The following is a 25,047-nucleotide window of genomic DNA, read 5'->3' as shown; positions in this document are numbered from 1 at the left end:
AGAGAGTTGCTAATACGTCGTGTCTGCAGGGTCCTCGAAATTCCAACAAAAAACAGAGAGAAAGAAAAAAAAAGAAACACGGGCGCGTGTGTGCGCGCGTGGGTATTGTAGGTGGAGGCTGTTCTTACAAACCCCCTCAGCTCTCAGAGCTCTGAGACAGTCTCCGCTGTTCACGGCTCCGAGTGAGTCTGTTCTCAGCTGAAGTGCAGACCGGTGAAACACAGTGAGCGGATAGTTGTAAGTATTTTTTTCCCTTCGTCATGTCTTTAGTCTCTGTTTAGAGTGTGCAGGACAGCCTTTTTAATCCACACTGCCGCTAACACAAGCCTGTGAAAATGAAGCGTCGTTAAGTTTGTCTTACTTAGTAACATAAACTTGATGGCTCGTCCAAGCAAAAGCAGCCATTGCCGTCAGCTGGATACATTTTTATTTGCAGAATTCACCTGTGATAGCGGACAGCACACAGCCATAAACTCGTGCTTACATGTAAATACATCAGGTGAAGGTGGCTGGTGTCGTGTTTAGGTTCACTTTAGCAGTCTGTGCTTTGTGTGTTGCTCGTGGCTTTCTGTTTTGTCCTAGTTGTTGCTGTGTATTGGTGGGATTTATTTTAATCTCTAATACTCTTTATTAATGTGAGATATATTTCGCGCCGTGTCTCTGGAGGTGCAGCAAGCCAAAAACATTATCAGTCACGGTGCTCATCTGTCTGCTGCTGATACAGAACTCCTGGAATTACTGTAAAAATGAGGATTTTTGTGTATGTGGCTTTTAAAAACGATACAGGTGGAAGTGGAGGCCTTGATTTGCTCTAAAGGGTCACACATACAAAAAGGGGACTGGAATAGAAATTGAACTCAAACTAAAAACAAAAAATGCAGAATTAAGAGGAATAGGAGTCACGAGAGAAGAGATGAGGAGAAACCAAGTGAGATGAAGAAGGGTGACATGCAGTGTAGGAGATAGAAGAAGAGATGAGGGGGAAACAACAACAGGGTAGAGAGGAAATAAAAGAAAGAGGAAAGAAGAGGAAGGAATATGAAATCTGCTCCACTATCACTGATAAGGTTTAGAAAACTGTTATTGAAGCCCTGCTGCTTGAATTAATGGACTGCTGTGAAACAGGTAAAAAAAATAATTAACCTCTACGTGACCCTTTGTTTTCTCTTTCTTTCACTGTCCGAGGAAACAGAGCTTTTAATTTAATTGGTCACCACTCTTTAGCTTTTAAAGCTTTTCATTCTCGTCTGTTCACCTGTGGTACGTTTTTTTTTTCTCATAAACTGCATGTGTCTTGCACACTGTGTAGGAAGAGGATAAAAGTGTTGCTGATATTGGTTTTAGCAGAACTGTGGCAATGCATGTAAGCATTAATGCACCCCCCCACAAATTCCTGTATACCTTCCCAAAAATCTACCCTCCACAAGCAGTGTGACACTGTGGGTGCTGCAGAGTCTCCTGTGTTTTTTAACTTCAGTCACTGCCTTAGGGCCAAATGACTCATGTGTGCACACGAACACCTCCCTGCGTGTTTATCTATCCATAGATAAGTCCATCCATATGTGTCGTTCGGAAAAACTAAAATACAACCAAAACCATTCTGTGACCATGTTTGCATTTGCAGATCTTTGATCCACATGACATGCTTGTAAGATTATTGATCACACTCTGTGCAATCTGTGAGCACTTGTCAGCTTTGTAATAAAAAGTGTGGAGGCGGGCAGCGGTGTGGAGGTGACTGGATCCAGTCCAAATCTGTTAATTAAACCGCAACAGAGGAAGTAGATTCCCTGAGGGAGTAGGACTAATGGATAGCCAATTAGCTGATGGTGTATCTCTGCTCAATCTATGCTCTCCCGCTTCGAGTGAAATTGCTTTAAAAAAAAAAAAAAAAGAACATTACTGTGTATTACATGTCATAAACAGTGTACACACATCACAAACCCACTATTTTCCCCAAAGAAATATGACAAATGAATATTTATAGTCCAAATATTTGCCTTGCTGAAAGCATATATGTGTTTTTGTGAAAATACAAGCTTAGGATCTTTGTACTTTGGGCTAAAGTAACTCACAAATGTTTACTGGTCTATCTTGCAAAGATGGGGCATTAGTAACTGTAGATATTGAATAGGCTAAATTTAGTAAACAAAAAGTACAATATTTCACACTGATAATATTATCACTATTTAAATGTTACCTAAAGTCAAACACTCTATATAAAATTTGGACCCAATCACAACAAGAGCACATACTCTTTTGTGGACTACTGCTTTGAAGCTTCAAGTTTGGCATTTTGGCTGTCACCATTGTTTTTCTTTGGAAGTAAACAATGGCCATATTTGGATGAGAGGCTGTAGTGCTAGCAGCTAGTTAGCAGCTAATGTGGTTTATCTTGATTAGCAACTTGCATACATAGACTGAAGCATATTCATACAGTATTACAATTTAAGTCACAGACCTTTTTGTGACAGAAGACATATAATTTGCCGGATAAACTCGTTAAAATGGTCCAAAAGAGCACAAACATGTTTCAGTGATTTTTAACTAGCTGAGGCGTTACCTAGCATTTGCTAGCAGCTTTAGCGACCCTAACCCTGGAGACTGCTGCCAACCTAGAATGTACTGACTTTGGTAAGCTTTTTTTTAAATGTGTGTGTCATTAACATTATTGTTGTATTTTATTGGCATACAATGCAAATTCACAGATGCAGGAGTGTGTTTCAAGCTCCAGTCTCTAAATGTTTTGTCTACACGAAGTGTACATATACTTAGGTGTGTTCATGTCCAAGCTCAAAGCGTCGCAGCAAGGAATTCAAGTGATGATTTTGTGCAGCATCATCGTCGTGTGATGATCAGTTGTATCCACAATTATAACTAACATTATAAACCATATGAAATAAATGGACAGATGCACATAAATGTATATAGTTTATGCTGCAATTCCTTGGGACCTTCGTAATGACAGCGTGATAAGTAAGGCTTTGAAATCTATTTTGTGCAGTGAGTGATGGTTACTCTTCCCCATTACCCTTTATGAGATACCCTCTGCAGCCTGGTGGCCACACCACCAACAGTCTTTGCTTTTTCCTGTCCTATTTTTTATATGCTAGGAATAAGGGTGGCAAAAAAAAGAAAAGACCAGACTGACATTAAAAGAAACAATAGAAATGCCCTAAAATGCACTTAGTGAATGTAACAATAATGAGCGGCCCTTTGGGCAATCAGCAGGCATTCACTTCCCCAACGAAACAGTTGCCAGACAGGCGTCTGTGTTAATGGGTACCTTGTGGCCTCTAGATTGCATCAGGAGGTTGTTTGTTCCAAGCTGTGGATTGAACAATTACGAGGTATTACGCAGGCGTCAACAGAGTTTTCAGTGAGGAGGAAACATGTATTTACCACCAGTATCAACCATGTAATCATCACCAGGCCTCTTATAAAGAGAGTCACCATTAATGTTAGTATAAATGCTTTCCAAAAATTCAACTATTGAAATTTATTCAAGGACATCTCTTTTCTGTCTCATATGCTCTCTTTTGTCTTTAAGAGAGGTTAATCACACCAGAAATACGAGAGGTTAAAGCCAAATTGATGGTTGTACAACACGTAATGGTGATAGGAAAAAAACAAAAACATTAAAAAAAAACATGGAAACTGATGTTAAAAGTGTTTATTAAAGCATCGTGCACCAAACCGCTGTCAGCATGAATGTGGATTTTTGAAAGTTTTCAGCTTGTTCCTTTGAAAGACACAACAGCTGAAGCTCACAGCAGGTGCAAGCTATTTTCATTAGCAGAAACCATAACAATAGTATCCAGGCTTATTATGTGCCAAGCAATTGTCGCTTCACCAGCTAATCTCTAAGTACAATACTGCTAGTGTCGCTTTGCAGTTATGAGCAAGCATCATTATGGAAATAACTGAATTTGGGATTCAGTGATGTTGTGGATGAACAGCTGGAATGATCGATATGGGAGTAGAGAAGTGTGTTGTCCTGCAGTGTCAGCCGTGGCATCTAGTTATGAGTACACACACCTTCAGTGAATTCCATCGAGGGACAATAACTGCTGAGGTGGTGCATGACTCAGTATAATAGTCTTTCCTCTGGAAAAGGCTCTGAAAATCTCAAGATGACATCTTGGCTTCAGCTAATTCAAAGGCTAACTGTAAAGCCTATGCTGAAATACACTGAGGCTTCAGTGAAAGTGGATTTTATTTTGTACTGATTCATGAGGAACAAAGTGACATGCATTTGTTGGTAATCACAAACTGAGTTTGCAGCATTGAGTTTAGTCAGAGTTGAATTAGAGCAGTGAGAAAGTCTCTGACGTGAAAGCCTAAAGGTGTTCAAGCCAGCACAGGAAAACATGGGACTGATGAGATTAAGAAAAAACACATTGAACTGTAATGTCGTTAAAGTGTGTAGTGAACAAGTGGATAGAAAGGACTGCTGCTTAGACCACCGACAGTTTGAAAGCGTTGCATAATTTTGGTAGGTTATGAACTGCTGCTGTTGCCTCAAATTATACTGTACAAATGGACTGATTCTTATATAGCTTTCGCTTTTCTACTCTCCCGGAGTACTCAAAGCGCTCTATACAACATGCCACAATCACCCAATCTCACAAGCACTGTCTCTAAACTGAGTGCTTTCTATCGACATTCACACACATTCATGCTCCGATGGATGCATCGAGAGCAACCTGGGGTTAGTATCTTGCCCAAGGATACATGAGCCAGGGATCGAACCACCAACCAGGCCTCTCATTGTACTGCCTCAGCAAATAGGTACAATTTCACCAGTTCATTTGTAAACCCTGTGCTGTCTCACTTAAACAGAGTTTTTTTCTAGACTTTTTTCAGTTTTTTAAATATATTTACATTCAATTTATTAATTAAAAAAAAAAAACTGCAAATCAAGGTTTTAAATTAAATTTTTTATTCTTTTTCATTGTGTCACTTTGTAAAATTAATATATATTATATTTTTTATTCAGTCTCATATGTGGCATATGGCATTCACTTATTATTAATAGTTAAATTACTGTAAATGACAACCAGTAAGTTACCATTAAAGTTTAATGATCAGGCAAAATACATATTTCAGTTACACATGAGATTTTTTTCTATATTTATTTTTTTCAGCACAGCTTCAACGTCATTTAAGTTTTTTCCTGCTTGCACAGAATGATAAGGTTACGAAACCACAGAAGATTACCGTTTCACGCTCTCGATCCAGTCTTGAGTCTTTTCCAAATGTGTTTGATATTCAAATTTGTATGCTTGGCATTTGCTTTTCCCTGCTGCAGCCACAAAATGAGGTAAAAAGTGGGGAAAGTGAACCAGAACACTGAATTAGTAAGCCATATGACTGGATAACCTTGTTTGCCAGAATGATAGAGTAATCCTTGAGATGTGAAATAATAAAAAAGTAAGTACCTTCCTATTTTTAACAAACTTTCTAGCTTCTGTTTCTCCGGATGTCTGCATTAGGAGAGAACAGACTATGCAAAATTTGCCAAAGCAGCAGCTCAATCATATTTTGTGTTGAACCTATTATTTTAAGATTTGCTTTGAAAACTATACATATTCCATTCTATGCCACAAATGGCAGATAAATATAGATATGTATAGCAAACAAGTGAACATTTAGAATTGTAATCATCACTTCAGCTAGCATCAGACTTTAAATAACAACCAGTTAACATAAATTTACCCTGAGATCTCTAAGACTATATTATCTTCACTCTGCAGATGCACAGAGGGCAGGTTTTGTGTACACACATGCACAAATGCATTTGTCACACACCTGGCCTCTCACACACAATACTCTTTGTATTTGAATGTAAATGCAAGGACTCTTCAATCAGCAGTCATTCAGACTCTCACTTATCTCGTCAATTTGCTCCATGCAGGGACCTTTAAGCCTTGTCTTGACCTTATGTTACCATAGCAACACCTCCTGGGAGGGTTTTCACAGAGCTGCTCGTGCAATGGCAGACAAGAGAAGTGATGCACTTCAGGAAGAAAAATTGTCAGTCTGCTCTTATTGTGTTTATCAGAGATTAGGGTGGGAGGCAATAGCAAAGGCAAAATGAGGAGAGTGTAGGGGAGTGTGTGTGTGATTAGGTTAGCCTTGCTGACTGTTCACATCTCAGTGGGACATTCAGTGACTATCTAATGTATGGTGTGAGTAAAAAACAAAACAAAAGATACCTGCAACCACTCCAGTTTGTGTTATGGAACCATTAAACTTCTTATTTCCCCTTTTATATATTAATTAACAGATATTCTCGTTATGACAGTGATGTGAAGCCTGTGATATGTTAGAAAATCATTTGTCTTCACTAACCATGGATGTGAATTGCATTACTATAGTTTTTATATGTTCAATTCCATTTTATTATTATAGTGCCAATTCACAGCCACAGTTGCCTCAAGGCGCTTTCTATCACAAGACAAAGATCCTACAATATCATAGAGAAAAACCCAGCAATTCACTGTGAGCAACCACATGGCAACAGAGGGGAGGAAGAACTCATTTTAATAAGAGGCAACATGTGGCAGTACCAGGCTCAGGAAGGGGCAGCCTTGTGCTGTGACTGGCTGCTGAATGAGAGGAAAGAGAAGGAGGAAAAGGGAGCATAGAGAGACAAGGACAGAACTTGAAGGTAATTGTGGATTTTTTTAAGCTTAATAAATGATGCACATACTAGCCACAAGGTTGGATTACAAAGAGAATGCACTCCAAATAGTCACAATGTGTAACCACAGAAAGGTTTTGGTTTCCTACTATTTGTTCATTATCTATCCAAAACTGTTTTTTTAATAAATTTTGGAACCATAAAAACCAGAACGATAATTTTTTTTATATTTTTTTATTTATGGAGACAGGATTTAAGAGTGAACACTGGCTCTTGTGCCTCAGCTGATTTCTAATATTTTGCTGAACCACTTTTACTGCATTACAACATTCTTTTCTTTTGTGTACTCCTGATACGCTTTATTGAAAAGGACTTATTGAGACTTTATACGTCACTCAAGTTCGCTGACTGGAAAAAAAATCAATGACTGAGGCCAGAGAAATAATTGGTGCCTCGATTTAATCTGTTGAACCATTTTAGCTCCGTGTCTTTGTACAGTGTGACACCTGAACGTTGTACAACTCCATATTCACAATCACAGCACTGTTTGTGATACGAAGCCTGTCAAAGGTTAGTCAAGAAGACTGTCTCACGTTTATACCACCCATTCATGTTCCCTCTCACACAGCACCTAGTTTATAAAGGCGACTGACTGATGATGTTCCTCTCTGTGTTTATCATAGTTTCTGTCTCTTATCCAATTTTTTGCACTGTGGTCATTTAAAAAATGTCTAAGCCTCTGCTGCTCTCTGTGGTCATTTCCTTGTCAGATTGATGGAAAACTCTTCCACCCCATTCATCCTCACTTTTAATCAGGACCTCTGTCCTCAGGTCCATCCATTAATCTCACCATTTGTCATGCTCCACATCACATCCATCCAGATCTCCAGCATCATCCTTCACCCCTGCGCTGCTATCACCACCATCTAGACTCCCTCCAGGGGATTTTTCCAGTATAGCTCAATATATCACTACTCCCTTATATGATGATGTCACAATAGGATCTCTTCACTAAAGACTCCTTACACAATGTGCACACATTATAAAAAAATCCATCTTAGCCTTCTTTCATTTGAATAATTTCTGATTTAAACATGAGGTTTTAAAAGCCTAAATAACCCCAAGTATAAGTGTAATTCGATATTAGGTACAAGTTAATATTTCTATATTTATCGACTTCTTGTCTTTACCCTGTTGCTTCATAAAAGCAGTAGCAGCATTAAGCAGTTGAGATCCACGGCATATACCATCCTCTGGCATTCACATTTAGTAACTGAGGTCATGACCTATGGATGGCTCTTAGGTTTGGTCTAAAAACTGTACATAAGGATTGACATTCACCATGATTTGATCACGTGTTTGACCAGTGAACACTGTGGTCTTATTCTCCACTGGTGGTACTGGTGCCCTTTAGGTTGTAATGAATGAAATGTAATTAAAGCAAAGCAAAAAAAATCTCCAAACACTGAAAGAGAATTCAGTCATGCTTCAAAGTGTGTACATTTCCTGTGTGCTGCCAATATTTGTACTTATTTTAATCTAAAGTAACTGTCTCTGGGGGATTCTTTAGTGGTGTATATAATTCACCTTACCTTCCCCGCTCTTCCGCTCATCTTCACATCTGCATTAATGTACTTTACTCAGTTGAGGTCGCAGAAGATATGCCTCTGCTATTTTTCCCCCATAGGTCAGTGCATTTTGTTCCACCAATTATTAACCATCGCTGTGAGGGATGAGGGTGTGCCTGTGTGTGGAACAGTGGTGATTAAGAAGCTGGGATGGCTTCATAAACAAGTCTCGTACTAATAAAACTAAATACCTTATGTCTGTGTTCTGGTGCTCGCTTGCTTTGTTGTGACGGAAGGAAGGTTGTTATGTTTATTAATAGCTTAGTATTCATCAAGCCACTGGGCAGATATGGCCAAACTTTTGAAACTTTTAGGTGTTGTCCAACATCAGCAGCAGTCAACGTTATGTGTATGTGGCACTATGTTAAAGACAGAGACATGAAAATAGTAGCCCCCCATTTTATTTGATGCTCAGAGACATTTTCTTTTAGTAAGGCCACTGCAATGTAAGTTTTACTGTTGTATAAGTTCCGCCAGCAGAGGGCGCTCGGTCCTGTACGCATCGGTAGCTGACGCTACAGTAGAAGAAGTAGTGTCAGTGATGAAGAGGCAGCGTACGGCCTGCGCGCCAAAGATAACTGATTGCCTTATTTCTCTGTTTTTACAGGTAAGCTGGGTGGTTGATAATATAAACAGATGTTATAAAAGTGACAGACAGCAGTGGCGATTAATGATAAATGTCTTGTTTGTGGCGAATGTTAAGCTAAAGAGCTAATTTCCAAGTTGGTCCAGTTGTTAGCCTGTGCCGATCAAAGTGTTAGACTGTACCGAAACTCTGTGAGCTCGGTGCAGGTGTATTGTTGGGTTAAAGCCACAAGATATATATTTTGCACAATAAGAGAAAGTGTGAATTGCTTTATGTTTAGTTCATGAAGAGTGAATGCTATAGAAATATGTTAAGAAAAACATTTATTTGAAAGAGATCTAGTTTATTAAATACAGTTAAGAAGACAGGTCGATAAATAGATTAAAACAGTAGCAAAAACAAGATAAAACTGTAATGAGTTCACTATGTTGTTCATGTGCATAGTAAAATGTATTTGTGTAATTTAACCAGTTTACAAAGGTGGTGCATGTGAATGTGAAACTGTATAAGTTACTTGTATAAAGTAATGTCGGCTACAGTAGAAGAAGTAGTGTCAGTGATGAAGAGGCAGCGTACGGCCTGCGCGCCAAAGATAACTGATTGCCTTATTTCTCTGTTTTTACAGTTTTCTGTAAAAATAAATATGTTGCACGGGAGATGAGTTGGCCCATCATTTCAACAGTGTAACATATTTTGGCGAGCCAGCCAGGAGGTGGCGCTAGTGAGTCAACACCATCACCAACCACCTTCTTTCCCAAGAGACGAACCTTCAACCAAAAGAAATGGAATCTCTGCAACCTCTGCGTGACGAAGTGAGTGCAGCCTTGTGGCAGTTGGAGAGAGAGCATCTTGTGGATGTCTGCAGGCGACTGAAATGTTCCGGCCTGGACAGCGCAGAGTCTCACAGCAAGACCAAGAGGACACTCATCAGGTTGGCAGAGGGCATGTTTGATGATGTGGAGAAAAGTGAGGAAGAGGATCAAGTGAAACAGTTTTATAAAGACATTGCTGTATACATCCAGAGACTAAGCAAAGGGGAGAGTCAGTCAGAAAAGGAACCCCAAGGCATAGAGTCTATGCAAAAGGAAGATCTTGAGAACACCGCATGTGCTACTCCAGTACATATTGCACATTACTCACCCAGAGCCCGACCAGAGGCAACGCGAACTCTTCAAGAGGTAACACTGAAGAGGGAGTTTAAAATCTGTGGGCAGATTGGAGAGCATGGGCAGAAGGACAAGCTATCCTATCTCAGCTTGATTCGCCAGATTGAGAATGGGAGTGAAAAAGGGCACTCGGAGACTGAAATTGTGGAAGCGGTAATTAGGGCCATTAGTCCAGGAACACCCCTAAGAGACATGTTGGAGATTAAACGTGGGTTAACACTTAGCAAACTGCTCACCATATTAAAGGGACACTATAGGGTAGACAGCCCCACTGAGCTTTACCATCAGCTCCTCAATATCTCCCAAGAGCCCAAAGAAACTGCTTTAAACTTTGTATTTCGTGCCATTGAACTTAAAGATAAGTTGTTATGGAAAGCGGCAAATGAGGAGACAGATGAACTGTATAGCAGAGCCACCATCCAGCGCAAATTCCTCCGCTCCATTGAAACTGGGCTGCTCAGTGACTCTATCAAGTATCAGCTACTGCCCCCCCTAAACGACATAACCATAACAGATGAAGAACTGATTGAGAAAGTCAATGAAGCTTCAAAGCTAGAAAATGAAAGATTTGAGAAACGGAAAAGGTCCACTGCAGCCAAGATTCCCAGGGTCCAAGAGCTCCAAACAGAATGCCAAACAGCCCTGACATCTGCTCAGAGCCCCTCCAAACCCAGAGAATCCCCCGCTACAGTGGCCATGACAACAGTGAAAAATAAAGAGACTAAGTCAGACACGCAGCAGATTATAGAAGAACTACGTAAAGAGATGAAACAAATGTTTATGGCTGCTATGGAAACCAGTCCCCGCCCCATGGCACCAAAGCAACGAGAAAAAGGCTGTAAAAAGTGCAAAGAAGAGGGGAAAGGAGAGAACTGCCTGCACTGTTTCAAATGTGGGCGAGAGGGCCACTACTCCCGTGGATGCCGAGCACCGAGACTGCCATCGGGAAACGGGGAGGGACTACTGAGATGGGACCAACAGTAGTCCAAAGCCCACGGTCCCATAATGAACAGTCAAGCCCACCAACATCCTCCAAAGAAACTGCAGCTGGTGTCCCATCAGCGGTAACTGAGGTTCACTATCTACCCCCTCAACGAAAGTCACGGTTAGTAAGCCTAGTGGGAAACAGATGTACTGTGAACTGTTTTATGGACAATCACCCAGCTAAGGTGTTGTGGGATTCAGGGGCACAGTCCAGCATAGTAAATGAAAACTGGCGGCAAAACCACCTCCCTCACACAGTCGTCAGACCTGTTTCAGAACTGTTAGACAATGAGACGCTCACAGTGTTTGCTGCAAATGACACACCCATTCCCTACATTGGTTGGATAGAAGTCAGCTTCAGACTAGGCAGTGATTTGTCCCCAACCAGTGAGCTGCAAGTTCCAATATTGGTATCCAGTGACCCGGCTGTGGCCAGTGATCCCATCATTGGCTACAATGTCATTGAAGCTATCGTGAACCAGGAAGAAGTAAAGACCAAAGGAGGAAGAAAACAGCTAGCACACTATGTGAGTAAAGCATTTGAAATAACTGTACGCACTGCACATAATGTTGTCAAGCTTGTGCAGAACAGCAGTGAAGGCCCAGAGACAGGTGTGGTAAGGACTGGTGTAAGAAGAGTGCCTTTGTCAGCGAACCAAGTCACTACAGTTTATGTACGGGCACACGTTAGTTCACATGCCCGGGGCCAAGACATGCTCTTTCTACCTGATGGAGCTGACCCACAACCAGAGGGCATAATATTCAGTGATGTACTGGTGAAAATCCCAGATAGAAAAGTACCATATGTGCCCATCCCTGTGACTAACACCACAGACCACACCGTTTATCTGGAGAGCCGTAAAGTGATTGGATACCTTGAACCAGTAAAGACTGTATACGCAGCTGGCATCCAGGCTAAAGTAAATGAGCTGACACAAGAGAACAAAAATGGTACAGAGCTAAAGTCACACAACCCGAGTAACACACAGACACGAGAGAACCAACAGAGACCAAAGTCATGGGACCCACCAGTGGATCTCCAGCATCTGGATGAAAATCAGCGAGCGGCTGCGAGGAAGATGTTGCGAGAGGAATGTGAGGCGTTTGCATATGACAGTGACGATGTCGGCTGCATACCATCCCTGAGGATGCATATAAGCCTCCATGACACAAATCCTGTGAAAAAGACTTACATGTCCATCCCAAAACCCCTGCACAACGAAGTGAAAGAGTATTTGCAAGACCTGCTTAACAAAGGCTGGATCACACCATCACGGTCCCCCTACTCATCACCTGTGGTGTGTGTCCGCAAGAAAGACGGCACTCTCCGCCTTTGTTGTGACTTTAGGGAGCTCAACCGCAAGTCAGTCCCAGATCGCCATCCAATCCCAAGGATCCAAGACATGTTGGATGCTCTGGGCGGGAGCTCCTGGTTTTCTGTGTTAGACCAGGGTAAGGCGTACCACCAGGGTTTCTTGGATGAAGAAAGCCGCCCCTTAACCGCCTTCATCACACCCTGGGGGCTCTATCAGTGGGTACGCATTCCCTTTGGCCTGAGCTCCGCACCCGCCGAGTTCCAGAGAAGCATGGAGCACTGTATGGCAGGCCTCAGAGACACTATCTGCCTCCCATACCTGGACGACAACCTGGTGCACAGCAGCAGCTTTGATGAACACTTGGAACATATCCGCCTTGTCCTCCAGCGTTACAGAGAGCATGGTGTTAAGCTGACCCCAAAGAAATGTGAACTGTTCAGGCGAAGTGTGAAGTTTCTGGGAAAGCTGGTAACAGGTGAAGGCTACACAATGGACCCGGCAGAGTTGGCCCCGGTAATGGCGTTAAAGGAAAAGACACCTGCAACCGTCGGAGAGGTACGTCAAATGCTTGGTTTCCTCTCTTATTACAGGCCTTTCATCCCCAACTTCTCCCGTGTAGCCCATCCACTCTACAGCCTGCTCAGCCCTCCATCTTCTGAGAACTCTGGTCCAGTCTCAGCCGACAAGTGCAAAAAGGAAGTGAAGAAAAGTAAAGGCCACTTACCATCACGGGCGCCCGTCCAGTGGACAACCTCCCACCAGGAGACATTGAACCAGCTTGTAGATGCACTTACAAGACCCCCCATTCTTGGGTACCCCGACTTCACAGAGCCTTTTGTGTTACATTGTGATGCATCACAGGTTGGGCTAGGTGCTGTTTTGTATCAGCGGCAGCAAGGCAAGATGAGAGTCGTAGCATATGGCTCCCGCACCCTGAGTCCAGCAGAGAAAAAGTACCACCTGCACTCTGGCAAATTAGAGTTTTTGGCTATGAAGTGGGCGATTTGTGAACGTTTCCGGGATTATCTGTACCATGCCCCATCGTTCGTGGTGTACACTGATAATAACCCACTAACATATGTGCTCACTACTGCGAAGCTTAACGCCACAGGTCACAGATGGGTCGCGGAGCTGGCCAGCTACAACTTCACCATCCGCTACCGTCCAGGCAAGACCAACGCAGATGCTGATGGGCTGTCGCGAATGCCGCTGGACATTGACAGCTACATGAAGAGCTGTACAGCTGAAGTTGGACAGGAAGCCATAAGCGCATCAATGGAGTCTGTAACGGTGGAGGAGAGAGACCCTTGCCAAGGCGTTGGAGTTATCCAGGTGAGTGCTCTGAAATTAATCAAAGATTCTGACACTACCCAGTCTTTTACACCAGACCAGATACGCAGAGCCCAGGAAGCAGATGAAGTTCTGGCAAGAGTGCTCTGGTATAAGTCGCTGGGTAGAAGACCAAGTAGAACTGAGGTGAAGTCAGAGCATCCTGCAGTAGCTGCACTACTCAAGCAGTGGTTGAAGCTTCACGTCGACCAGAATGGTGTCCTGCGTCGCCAAACATCACGCCGAGAGCAGCTACTGGTCCCTAAAGCCTATCGTCCCCTGGTTTTTAAAGAACTCCACCAAGACATGGGCCATTTAGGGGTGGAAAGAACGCTCGACCTGATTCGAGACAGGTTCTACTGGCCGCAAATGGCGAAAGAGGTTGAACACTTTGTTACAGAAGAATGTGAGTGTCTTAAGAAGAAGAAACCGAGTAAGCAGACCCGTGCACCTTTGTCCTTGATCCAGTCCACTTACCCATTCCAGCTGGTGTCCATAGACTTCCTTCACCTGGAAAAGTGTAAGCAGGGCTACGAGTATATACTTGTTATCATGGATCACTTCACGAGGTTTGCCCAAGCCTATGCAACGAAGAACAAAGCAGCTAAAACAGTCGCTGACAAGCTCTTCAATGACTTTGCACTCAAGTTTGGCTTCCCGACCAGACTACACCACGACATGGGCAAGGAGTTTGAAAACAAACTCATGGCAAGACTGAAAGAACTCTCTGGTATCCAGGGCTCCCACACGACACCCTACCACCCACAGGGTAATGGACAGGTGGAGAGATTCAACCGCACCCTGCTGTCCATGTTGCGGACCCTGGAGGACAAGGAGAAGGATGATTGGAAAGAGTCGCTAGCTAAAGTCGTCCACGCGTACAACTGTACGAAGAATGAGGCAACAGGCTACGCCCCATATTACCTCATCTTCGGACGTTCCCCACGCCTGCCCATCGACTTGCTCTTCAACCTAAAAAGGGATGAAGCTCATGTGGACTATGATGACTATGTTAGCTGCTGGAAAAAGAGAATGCAGGAGGCGTACACAGTGGCTTCTCGAACTGCTACCAAGGAAGCTGCTCGAGGCAAAGCGTACTACGACAAGAAAGTTAAAGGGAGAGATCTTCAGCCTGGGGATAGAGTGCTCCTCCGAAATCTCACTCCTCGTGGTGGTCCCGCGAAGATCCAGTCCTTTTGGGAAAACCAAGTCTACAAAGTGAAGGAGAGGAAAGCAGATGACAGTCCAGTGTATGTCATCAGCCCTGAAAATGGCCAAGGCAGAGATAAAGTGGTGCACAGAAATCTCCTACTGCCCTGTGACTTCCTACCAAGTGAGAAGCCATCAACACAGACTGTTCAGCCCCAAAAAGACTCTCCGACTGTGACAAGGAAGAAGTTCAGACCTCCGCGTAGACAGCAGCAGCCAGGGAATGGCGACACATCGGATGATGACGACAGTGGCACCTTCCAGTGGTACCTCAGGCCGGTTCCAGGGAGACGACAGAGGCAGACTCCGCTTAACCCTTTGGCAGAGTCCTTCCAGCCTCATCTGAGTCTCCACTGTCAAGAAGAGGATTTGCCACTACAGAGCGAAGAGGATTTGCCACTACAGAGCGAAGAGGATTTGCCACTACAGAGCGAAGAGGATTTGCCACTACAAACTGAAGAGACTGGGCCTGGGCAGATCCAAGGCCCTGACTCTGACAATGACAGGCCATTGAGTGGTGATGCTATGACTGACATTCTAGCTGCAACTGGTGGTGAGACTGACTCTGTGAGGCAGCGGCCTCAAAGACAAAGACAGCAACCAACGGTACTGAGCTATGACACTTTAGGTCAGCCAACTTTGGTTCAGAGGAACTGTACAGTGACTATGGCTCAGGTTATTGACTGTAATGGCTTCTGGAGACCATGGGCTGTGGGAGTGTGTTAAAACTATGGTTGAATAGATGATGCACACAGAAATGTCAGGTGACATTTAATTTTGTGGGGGAGAGTGTGGCACTATGTTAAAGACAGAGACATGAAAATAGTAGCCCCCCATTTTATTTGATGCTCAGAGACATTTTCTTTTAGTAAGGCCACTGCAATGTAAGTTTTACTGTTGTATAAGTTCCGCCAGCAGAGGGCGCTCGGTCCTGTACGCATCGGTAGCTGACGCTACAGTAGAAGAAGTAGTGTCAGTGATGAAGAGGCAGCGTACGGCCTGCGCGCCAAAGATAACTGATTGCCTTATTTCTCTGTTTTTACAGGTAAGCTGGGTGGTTGATAATATAAACAGATGTTATAAAAGTGACAGACAGCAGTGGCGATTAATGATAAATGTCTTGTTTGTGGCGAATGTTAAGCTAAAGAGCTAATTTCCAAGTTGGTCCAGTTGTTAGCCTGTGCCGATCAAAGTGTTAGACTGTACCGAAACTCTGTGAGCTCGGTGCAGGTGTATTGTTGGGTTAAAGCCACAAGATATATATTTTGCACAATAAGAGAAAGTGTGAATTGCTTTATGTTTAGTTCATGAAGAGTGAATGCTATAGAAATATGTTAAGAAAAACATTTATTTGAAAGAGATCTAGTTTATTAAATACAGTTAAGAAGACAGGTCGATAAATAGATTAAAACAGTAGCAAAAACAAGATAAAACTGTAATGAGTTCACTATGTTGTTCATGTGCATAGTAAAATGTATTTGTGTAATTTAACCAGTTTACAAAGGTGGTGCATGTGAATGTGAAACTGTATAAGTTACTTGTATAAAGTAATGTCGGCTACAGTAGAAGAAGTAGTGTCAGTGATGAAGAGGCAGCGTACGGCCTGCGCGCCAAAGATAACTGATTGCCTTATTTCTCTGTTTTTACAGTTTTCTGTAAAAATAAATATGTTGCACGGGAGATGAGTTGGCCCATCATTTCAACAGTGTAACATGTACATAGAAAAGTGTGTCTTTGTCAATACATGTTGTTGCCTGTTCATTCTCTCTTACTGCTGTGTATGCCATTGTTTTCTATGTTTTATCTTTCTTTGCTACATATCTTTTAGAGACACAGTTTTATATTTTATTAAACTGGCTCACTCATTCTCTTGCCAATAGTAAGATGAAAAATGTAATAGTGCTTGCACGTCTATTTTTGACAGAAGCCTGTTAAAACATTTAAATACCCCTAAAGCTCACATTAGCTAGTTATATAGTATTGTTGTCTAGATGCAAAAAAATGTCACTTGTGAGTTTTACAGAGAAGACATAAACACTAAACATGCAGCAAAAGTCTCCTGCCCACTTGAAACCAAGAACAATACAGCACTTGAGTGCCGGCTGTCTCCAGGCAACCTCAAGGTAACAAGACTTCCCAAGTTGCTGTCTATCCAATAAAAATTCAAAGTCCATACTAGCAAAGAACAATCTAAGACGTGATGGGAAATCTGTTACCTTTACACAGTCAGCCTAGATGTTTCCTCTAAAACTCTAAAACACAATTATAATGCAGTTTAGTTGAAGTTTCATGGACCTGGATTAACGTTACATTAATGATAATCCAGGTGCTAAATAACACCGAGCACCTTTCTTACTCCTAAGGGTTTTACATAAATTCTATACTTATTATTATGTACTATATTTATATTTTAAAGTTAAGCAACAAGTTTGCTGCAGTGTGTATAATTGCATGCAAACTGTGTGCTGTGTCTATTCCACCATGTAAAGCAGGGTTCCCCAATCCCAGTCCACGGGGGCCGGTGTCCCTGCAGGTTTTAGATCTCACTCTGGGTCAACACACCTGAATCACATGATTAGTTCATTACCAGGCCTCTGGAGAACTTCAAGACATGTTAAGAAGGTAATTTATCCATTTAAATCAGCTGTGATGGATCAAGGACACATCTAAAACCTGCAGGGACACCGGCCCTCGTGGACTGGGATTGGGGACCCCTGATGTAAAGGATGCTACAAAGGATGAAGCATTTTCTCCAACAACAGATCTGCTCGAACAGAAACTGAAAACAGAACTCAGAAAAGGTCCCAGAAGAAACTTTATAGCTTTACAGACACATTTCAGTGGACGAACAACCAACACGGCTGATTTGTTGGAAGAGTTGATTAACTGGACATCTCCAAAATGTTAGAATACACCTTTAATGCATTAATTGCTTTATATTTCATGTCCACATGAAGTGTGCTAAATTAATTAACTTTGCTTTCTGTAGGGCTGCTGATCTTCTACTGATGTGAGCTTACCAACAACTGTTGCCTGATAGTCGTTAACGCCTCGATGGAGCTCGTCCAGTTTGCTTTGCTGCCTCAGGAAGTCCCTACAGCTACCTGGAGCAACACCTCTGCCCCCTCCTACTCTCATTTCCTGCTCCTTTCTACTCCCTCCGAACCGCTTCACAGCTTCAACCAAGATGACACTTCGTTTCTCCTTAACAGCTCCTGTCAAAATTGCACCAAAAGTAAACCAGGATCCCTCCCTGGCTTGGCTGGAATCTTCATCCCACTCATTTATGGCATCGTTTGTGTCGTTGGCTTGGTGGGAAACACTCTGGTCATCCATGTTGTTGTCAACTACACAAAACACGAGTCAGTCACAAACATCTACATCCTCAATCTAGCCATTGCAGATGAGCTTTTCATGCTGGGCCTACCCTTCTTGGCGGTACAGAACGCTTTGCTCTCGTGGCCTTTCGGCTCTCTGATGTGCCGAGTGGTTATGACAGTGGATGCCATCAACCAGTTTACTAGCATCTTTTGTCTAACTGTGATGTCAGTGGACCGATACCTGGCTGTGGTGCATCCCATCCGCTCTTCTTGGTGGCGGCGCCCCCATGTGGCTAAGGCTATCAGTGGCACCGTTTGGGCGGGGTCCTTTGTGGTGGTGCTGCCGGTAGTGGTGTTCGCGGATGTGCTGAAGGATGATGGGAACTGCAGCATCGTGTGGCCTGAACCAGCAGAAGTGTGGAAGACATCGTTTATTGTCTACACGTGCACTGTTGGATTCTTCTGCCCCCTGCTGGTCATCTGCTTGTGCTACCTGCTGATCGTCATCAAGGTATGACTTTTAGAGTAACACTGAAATAATTTGAGTTTTTAAGATAGACCTCCTGACCCAGTATGAACCATCCAGATCCCTCAGGTCATCTGGATCCGGTCTTTTATCAGTTCCCAGAGTCAGAACCAGACACGGAGAAGCTGCATTCAGCTTTTATGCTCCTTATATCTGGAACAAACTCCCAGAAAGCCTCAGATCAGCTGAAACACTCAGTTTATTTAAATCCAGGTTGAAGACTCACCTGTTCTCAGCTGCATTTGAATAAAGCACCAAATCCACACTTTAAGCTTAAATTTCAAAACTTACATTTAACTACTGATTTTATCTACTGTTCTGATTTTATCTGTTTTGATTTTATATACTGTTGTTTGTTTGTTTGTTTGTTAATTAGTTAGTTAGTTTATTTGCTTGTTTTATTCAATTTTAAATCATGCTTTTTATTTGTTTTTGTTTCTAATGTCTCTGTAAAGCACTTTGAATCACCTTGTTGTTGAATTGTGCTATACAAATAAACTTGCCTTGCCTTGCCTTGCCTTGCCTAGAGGAGGAAGTTGGAGACATTTTTGAAAAAGTGTAGTCTATTCAATACTCTTTTCTAAAAATATTACATAGTCTGACTCAGATGAGCAATAGTGAAGTAGGAGCCTTTTATTGTTGATTAAAACACCGCAGCATTAGTGTCGTGGTCACCTTAAATCAAACTAGAGTCCACAAGTAAACCGATTTCAGCTGCAAACTGTTTTAAGAGTATTGTGGCTTCAGTCAACTAATGTTGATGTACTTGATTGACATTTTATGATTGACATTTAACCGTTCATCCACTGTCTAAAAAAAGCCATTTCCTTTAAGGCCACTCTTACACCCTCAGGAAAGGGCTAGGGGATGAGGGGATTAACAATGATAAGCTCAGGGGACAGATAACGAGTCAACTATACTGTTATATCACTCCAACAAAGGATGTCAACAGACTAGAATCTGCTGAAAAGACAAGAAATGGGTAATCAAAGAAAAACTTCACTCTCACATAGGACACTGGCTGCTCACTACTAGCTCAAACACAGCGCTAAACTCATCGTCAATACGTCAAAGCACATCACTACACAAGCCTCTGCAGGCTGGGAAACAAACACCTAAGGTCACCACAGTACTGACACTGGCGTACACCGAGGAGCTCTCCACAAGCTTGTATCCAGCTATACACTGGCTCCTCAGGAGAAATGGGCGGCAGCTGAACCTGTGGGAGCCTGCTAGGGTTATAACAGCCACCCTCACTTTAAGCCAGCTTTCTTCTGTTCATTATAAACAGGTTGAAAGAGCAGGCGGTGGCTGTGTTCACAGCCAGAGCTGTGAGCATGAGATGACCATATTAACGATGTCCCCACATATTACACAGATAAACAAGCAGTAAACACTGTCCTAAACCTCACTGTGCACAGCGATTACTTGCACATGCATTGGCCACAAGGTTTACAAATTTGGGCCATGTTTAACATGAGTATCTAATTTTAACAGTATACACCAATGAGGCTTAATATTATGATCACTGATAGGTGAAGTGAATAACACTGATTATTTCTTTATCGGGGCACCTGTTAGTGGGTGGGATATATTACGGAGCAACTGAACATTTTGTAGTCAAAGTTTATGAGTTAGAAGCAGAAAAATCGGCGAGCACAGGGATTTGAGTGAGTCTGTGTTACGTTCCCCTGGGGGGGGTCTAGGCGGTGAGGGGGAAGTAACAAAAGTGACCGGGTCAGAAAAAGGAGTCAAGGAGGCGAAACAGTTTAAATAAAACAGTTTTATTGAAGTAAGTCAACTAAAAGAGACGGACAAGCCGTTATCACCATAAAACACCAACAAAACACAAACAAAACTCAGGCGTTGGTCAAATAAAGCAAAAAGTCAAAAGGAAAGCGCAGCTCACTAGCTGGACAACACACTACACAGCTCACTAGCTGGAAACTACCGCAAACACTCAGCTCACTAGCTGTACACACACAAAATGGCACTCTGGCCCAGAGCTCACCCTGCTCTGGGCTTAAATACCCTTAATTGCTGATGGGAGTCAGCTGTACAGGAGGGAAAGGTGGCACCTCAGGCAGAAGAGGTGGTGGGACACGCCCACACAGGCACCTTCAGGAGGAGGCCCTGCTAGGGCCTGCTTAATAATATTAATATTGTGATGGCTGGATCATCTCCAAACTGCAGCTCTTGTGGGGGGTTCCCGGCTTGCAGTAGTATCTATCAAAAGTGGTCCAAGGAAGGCGCAGTGGTGAACCAGCAACAGGGTCATGTGCAGCGCATGAGGCAGCATAGCTGCAGACCAGTCAGGGTGCCCGTGCTGACCTCTGTCCATTCATGAAAGCACCGAAAATGGGCACATGAGCATCAGAACTGAACCATGGAGCAACAGAAATACATGGCCTCTAAAGCTGTGCCGTCTTTCAGCAACGCAAACATGTTTCAGGACTGGTTTAAAGAGTACAACAACATGTTTAAGGTTGAGAAGCTCCGAGGCCCCACCTCGCAACTTCCAGAACTTAAAGGATCTGTTGCTAGAATCTTGTTGCAGATACAGCACACCTTCAGGGCTCCAGTGGAGTCCATGCTTCAGGGCTGTTTTGGTATCAAAAGGGGGACCTGTGGCCTGTGGTCATAATGTTATCCCTGATCGGTATCTGCATGAGTGTGTGTGTACACTGTTACTGTAACTTGTTTATATGTAAACAAGGTTATAACTTTTCATCTTCCACTTTCACAGTTGCTAATCTTTTTGCAGTCATGATTAACATTGCTCATGTTGACTCATTGTGAATCATGTTGCTGCATCTGTGGGAAACATAAATGAACTTTGGGAACATAATGGCTCCTTCCACACTAAAACTCTGTCTCGGTTATTTTTGTTTAAAAAAAAGAACCTCACTCCTCTCCACAGTGACGTCCTCCTAAACTTACATTACTCAGAAAATCTGCCAACATGTGCGTAGATGCTGAAGCCCAACGTAAATGGACTACACTCTGTTAATATCACTAATGGCACAGGAGGATGAGTGTACTTAAGTAGTATTTGCACAGACCTAATGGAAAAGCAGAGTGTGCCATGGTTAGCAGGTGTTTCTACATTTTGGGAGAAAAACAGCAATCAGACTGCGTGAATGTTGTTCTTCCAGCAATCTGAACTCTTAACTCTATAAATATGTTTAAACAACAAACAGAATCATGTATATGGGGCGATCGTGTCTCAAGAGTTGGGAGTTCGCCATAAGGTTTCCGGTTTGAGCCCCGGCTTGGACAGTCTCAGTCGTTGTGTCTTTGGGCAAGACACTTCACCCATTGCCTACTGGTCAGAGGGCCTGGTGGCGCCAGTGTCCGGCAGCCTCGCCTCTGTCAGTGCACCCCAGGGTGGCTGTGGCTTCCCATCAACAGTGTGTGTGAATGGGTGGATGACTGAATGTGTAAAGCGCTTTGGGGTCCTTAGGGACTAGTAAAGCACTATACAAATACAGGCCATTTACCATTTATCCTCCCTAACCACCAGCAGGATCTCAGATAGTGTTGTCTGTTTGTCATAGTTGTGTACTGTTTGACAGTTTACGTTATTTCAGTGACTTTTCTATTTCAGGAAATCCATCCATCTATTCATCCATCCATTCCTCCATCCATCCATCTTTTTAACTACTGGGTCATTAAGGAGGCTGAAGCCTATCCCAGCTGTCATTAGGCAAAGGGCGGGGTAGACCTCGGACAGGCCAGAAAACAGGATTAATCTGGTACACTAGTCTCTTTCTTTCTGTAAAAAAACATCTGTGTCTGCAAACATTTGTGTTATCAGTTTCATTTGAGCCTGCATACATTTTGGACAGACTTTCTCATTAACCTGTTTTTAAATTGAGGGTATTTGCTTTCCTCTCCTTTAAAGGTAAGAAGTGTTGGAAAACGGGCACAGGCCACATCCTCCAGACGCAAGAAGTCAGAGCGTAAAATCACCCGGATGGTAGTTGTTGTTGTGGCGGTGTTCATCTTCTGCTGGCTGCCGTTCTATGTTCTCAACATTCTCAACCTCCTTGTGGTCCTGCCTGGAGACTTCAGGGGCCTCTACTTCTTTGTTGTTGTTCTTTCATATGCCAACAGCTGCGCCAACCCCATACTCTACGGATTTCTGTCTGACAACTTCAAGAGGGGCTTCAGGAAGGCGCTGTGCCGCACGTCGCGCAGAGTGAACAGCAACGACAGAACCGGCATCGAGGCCCAGAGGCCCACGGAGGAGTGGGGCGGCATTGTTCTCCGACAGCAAATAAGTGAGGGAATCACTCACGTGCATGGGAAAGAAAGTAGTAGAAATGAAGAAGAGGAGGAAATAGGTGGGATAGAAGGTGCTATACAGATGAGAGAAATCTGTAAGACATCACAGAATGGGAATCAGAACGGAGTGAAAGAGGACTCAAGGACACAGGTCACACAGAGGGGTACACGTGACCAGGGTGCAAGCTTTGATCCTGCTGAGGGAGTGTCCTCTTTGGCCAGTAAGAGAAGTAGGTCACCTGAAGAATTCCTGGACCAAAACTCTGTGCTTGATATCAGCTACCTGTAACAGAAATTTGCCCATTTTCAGTGGATTTGGGTACCTGCTGTATTACAGCGTCTTTGAAGTTGGTTTTAATGCCAGTTTATGGTAACAGTCTGGCATCATTAATGCAAGTGTTTTGCCACAAAATAAAAGGGTAACAACTTAATCTAACCATGAGAAACTATAGCGGCAGGCACAATGAAACCTGAAGGACACAACAAACACACAAAGATGCCTGAATGACCACTGTTTGTAAGTATCGCTGTTATTTTGAACCAGACTGTTACTTCTGAAACTTCTTGTGCTGAAATGGCTAATGCACTAAATGAATCATGCCCCAGTGGGAAACCACATGACTAATGACCCACTGTGGAATGAAAAAATGTCAGCTGTTTACTTTTATTGCGTTGGCTTTTGAGAGCAGCCCACAAAGATAATTAGCACTGTTTTCAGAAAACACGCGTCTCAGTCAGGCTTGTGTGCATCATTTTCACCTGAATTAGTGTACATGTGTGGAGATCAACCAATTATTTTCTTTTTTAAGGTTAACTAAAACCATGCTTTAGGTCGCAGCTTAAGAACAAGTGTAATAATAAATGTACTTGCTAGTGACCTAAATAGACTGTTGTTAAAAATCTCTACATTAATTGTGATTTTTATTCAACTTTGAATGTTTAATGAGTTTAATAAGTCGAAGTGCAATTTTTGTTAATTTTGTAAAGCTATATATTTAGAGTGCTCAAAAATAAAGGAACACTTTGAAAGCACATCAGATCTCAGCTGATAAGGACTGGGTAACGTGTTAGAGATAAAGAATACCATATCAATTGATGGAAATTATCAGCCTACAGAGGACTGAATTCAAAGGCTCTGCCAAGCATAGGACCAGTCAAGAGTATTAATTCTGTCAGGAAACTGCCTGCATACTCTCACTGCAAGAGGAACCCAGGTCCTACTGCAGCAGCGTGGGGGCTGACAGTGGGTCCAAGGATTTCATCCTGATACCTAAAGGCAGTCAGGGTGCTGTTGCTTAGTCTGTAGAGGTCTGTGCATCCCTCCATGGTTATGTCTCCCCACACCCACTGTGCCATTATGAAGGAGCTGGACTGCATCTCTGTTAGGTCCTGGTATCACCTCATGCTACCAGTAGTGACACTGACACTTTCCAGGTGCAAAACCAGTGAAAAACAGTCCGCAAAGACAAGATTCCTGTTTTTGTGCCTGCCTCATTGTTACCCCTCTAGTGCACCTGTTGTTAATTTTATTAACACCAAAGCAGCTGAAACTGATGAACAACCCCCTCTGTTGCTTAACTAACCAGATCAATAGCCCACAAGTTTAAAACCTTATTTTGTACTTTGATTAAAGTGTTCCTTTAACTTTAGCATAATGAGCAGCATAGTTTTCAGCATTACACAGTGTTAGTCAGTGTAAAGAAACTGAGTCACATTGAAAAATTAAGACGTTTTGTCATTTATTGTGATCTTGGTGTTTTACGTCTTGTTTAAGTCTCTTTTCCACTATCAAAACTTTGTATTATCAGTGATGTTTTTAATGCTATGGTGAAGTATTAAAGCCAAGTAGTGACAGTAGGCTAAATAAATGTTTACTGTAACCAACTAGAATGTTTAAAAAAAGAAAGAAAGAAAAGGTATTGTATGAAAAAAAAGTCATGTAACCTACTTCACAACATATGGACATGTATATAGTATGTGCCTAACATATGTATGTAGCATGTATGTAAGTGTCACGCCGTCATAACGTGCTCACCAAAAAAATGCTTAA

General features: G+C 42.8%; 1 protein-coding gene across 1 annotated transcript; it reads left to right on the top strand.

The window, feature by feature from the left end:
* The first annotated feature begins 137 nt into the window (after window positions 1–137).
* On the top strand, window positions 138–24,946 carry LOC309707760 (somatostatin receptor 3). Its single transcript, XM_082535269.1, has 3 exons — window positions 138–237; window positions 17,854–18,695; window positions 22,615–24,946. Exons 2-3 carry the CDS (start codon window positions 17,919–17,921, stop codon window positions 23,284–23,286), a joined length of 1,449 nt encoding a protein of 482 aa, XP_082391395.1. The 5' UTR covers window positions 138–237; window positions 17,854–17,918; the 3' UTR covers window positions 23,287–24,946.
* The last annotated feature ends 101 nt before the right edge of the window (window positions 24,947–25,047 follow it).

This window comes from Aulonocara stuartgranti (assembly GCF_965226115.1).
Source record: "Aulonocara stuartgranti genome assembly, chromosome: 6".
NCBI lineage: Eukaryota > Metazoa > Chordata > Actinopteri > Cichliformes > Cichlidae > Aulonocara > Aulonocara stuartgranti.
Note: the sequence above shows the minus strand (reverse complement) of the source record. Positions and strands in the feature narration are given on the sequence as shown.

What these genes read in the sequence shown, in the direction of transcription:
- LOC309707760 (XM_082535269.1), top strand. Translation starts at nt 17,919, where the DNA reads ATGGAGCTCGTCCAGTTTGCTTTGCTGCCTCAGGAAGTCCCTACAGCT. An exon ending in ACCTGCTGATCGTCATCAAG is followed by an intron (nt 18,696 to 22,614) that starts GTATGACTTTTA and finishes TCTCCTTTAAAG; the next exon opens with GTAAGAAGTGTTGGAAAACG.